The sequence below is a fragment of the Pteropus vampyrus genome, unplaced genomic scaffold, assembly GCF_000151845.1.
Source record: "Pteropus vampyrus isolate Shadow unplaced genomic scaffold, Pvam_2.0 Scaffold20, whole genome shotgun sequence".
NCBI lineage: Eukaryota > Metazoa > Chordata > Mammalia > Chiroptera > Pteropodidae > Pteropus > Pteropus vampyrus.
In genome coordinates, this window is record NW_011888801.1 from 10,025,428 (window position 1) to 10,027,588 (window position 2,161).

A 2,161-nucleotide genomic window follows, 5' to 3' on the forward strand; every position below is an offset into this window, starting at 1 on the left:
GGGAGTGCCATCTTGCCCAGGTCAGGGGCCAGAAGCCGGACCGTGCTGATGCAAAGTTATTCCTCCGAGTGTCTGGGTGCCCATTTGTTCGTGTTTTCTTCCTAGCCCAGGCCAACTTCGCCCCGCACTTCTTCGACAACGGGCTCGGCAGCACTAACGGAAACATGGCCCTATTCAGCCTCCCGGAGGACACCCCTGTTGGTGAGGAGCCCTGGCACTGGCCCCCATAAGTCTCCCAGAGGGGCCGCCCTCGTACCCCTGGACACAGCACGGAACCATAAGTCCCCCGAGCCTGCAGAGACACAGAGCGCCAGGCTGCCGGTGCTCCTGGGGAGCCCTGTTTGCGCTTGGAATTCCCCCGGGCAGTTGCAGGAAAGGAGGTCAGGGCTGCCATGGAGACTTAAGCCACGCAAATCCTGGAGACCCTGTTGGGAACCGGAAGACAGGGCTGGCCCTAGCGGGCAGGCAGAAGTCCTCAGCATAGTGGTAATGGCTGGGCATGGCGGCAATTGTCCCATAACCACTGTGTGACCTTGAGCAACTGTAGTGACCCCCCAGAGCCTCAGATCTTTTAGGCTTTAAACAAGCCTGAGAACATTTAACTGGATTCACTGGGATATGCAGAGAGAGGAAGGAGAAAGAGGAGAGATATTTGCACTTCCTCTGCCTAGTCCTGTCTGGGTTGGGTCCCTGAGCAAAAAGTCAGCAGTGTAAAAGAGGCACCTGCTCAGAAATCCCTGAAGAACTAATCCCCAGAGGGGGGAAACAGTGCTGCCCCATGGGCCACCCCTCCCGCCTTAATGGCACCTCCTTTTTACCCTACCCACTTCCCCAAAGAGCCCCCGGATCTTGGATCCTGGAACAGGAGCCATTACCAGTCAGAGGCCATAGAGTTAGGCACAACAGAGGGGAAATTCCTCTGCAATCTTATAGCTGACAATCTGTAAAGTGGTTGATACCAAACATCTCACTGACAATGAAGAATAAAGATAGAGTGGGAGGCAACTAACAGGGCTGCGAGGCCAGTAGTAAGTGCTTAGTTCAGGGTGATGCCTTTGGCACTGAATTGCAAATTCACTGTATAAATATTTGAATCCTTGGTTCTGAGCTGTAGTCACTTTTAGGAAAGTTCCAGATTCTTGGTCTCCCTTCTGTTTCCTTCCAGGCTCTCATGTGTACACCCTAAATGGAACAGACCCCGAGGGAGACCCTGTTTCCTACCATATCAGCTTCGACCCCAGCTCTAGAAGCTTCTTTTCCGTGGATCCCAGTTTTGGAAACATCACCCTGGTTGAAGAGCTGGACAGAGAGGTATGGGAAGGTGTGAGGATTACTGCCTGCAGACAAAACTCTGTGAACTGGAAGGGCCCCTAGAGACTGTCTTTGGAGAGGTCCTATAAGCCACAGAAAACTCAGAAAGCAGATCAGGGCTGGAAGGTGTGGTTTAGAGAATGGATCTGAGTCTGGAAAAAATCCATCCCTATGCACCCTTCTGAACCCGCAGGTGACAGGGCATGGGCTACATTTCATTTGAGATGCCACACCAGGCTGGTTGGCCTAGCTGGCCACATAACTGTGGGGCTGCTGCCAGCTTTAGTCTGATGGTGGACACCACCAGCCACAGGCCAGAGTAGGAAAAGTAAAAGGTGGGCCTGAGAGACTGCTTTGGGGTGGTAGGGGGTGGGGGGATGGTAGAAGTGTGACCGGGCTGCCCCTCCCTGGAACCCCCAGAAACTCGGTGATTTTGACGCTCTTCCTCACTGAGGTCTCAGCTTGTCTGGGCGAATGCTTAAGATTCAGACCAGGACCTCTGCAGAAATGTGGAATATGGAGAGGCATGGGAGAGATAGGGGGGAGGAAAGGATATAGAAAAAAGGAAAAATCCCTTCTTCCAGAGACCTCCACACACTATGTTAGCTTGTCTCCTCCTTCTAGCTAGAGAGCACTTCCTATTGGTGCCTCAACAATCCCTCTGGGTTCATGAGAACCCCTGACATGCACGCCCCCAAAAGAAGGTTTCAAGCATGGCCAGAATCAACATGGCCTGGCCTGTTCTGATGGGCTCAGTAGGGCAGGGACAGCTCCCCGCCCTCCCCCCACCCCCAGCCTCGGGGAGTACCTAGGATATGTCACTCCTGGACACTCACTCAGTCTTTGTGCT

General features: G+C 53.6%; 1 protein-coding gene across 1 annotated transcript in view; it reads left to right on the forward strand.

The window, feature by feature from the left end:
* Window positions 1-2,161, forward strand: part of CDHR1 (cadherin related family member 1) — a 52,765-nt gene that overhangs the window by 23,859 nt on the left and 26,745 nt on the right. Inside the window, exons 2-3 of the mRNA XM_011355456.2 lie at window positions 21-201; window positions 1,166-1,311. Of these exons, the coding sequence (XP_011353758.2) occupies window positions 21-201; window positions 1,166-1,311 (327 nt within the window). The remainder of the gene's footprint in view (window positions 1-20; window positions 202-1,165; window positions 1,312-2,161) is intronic.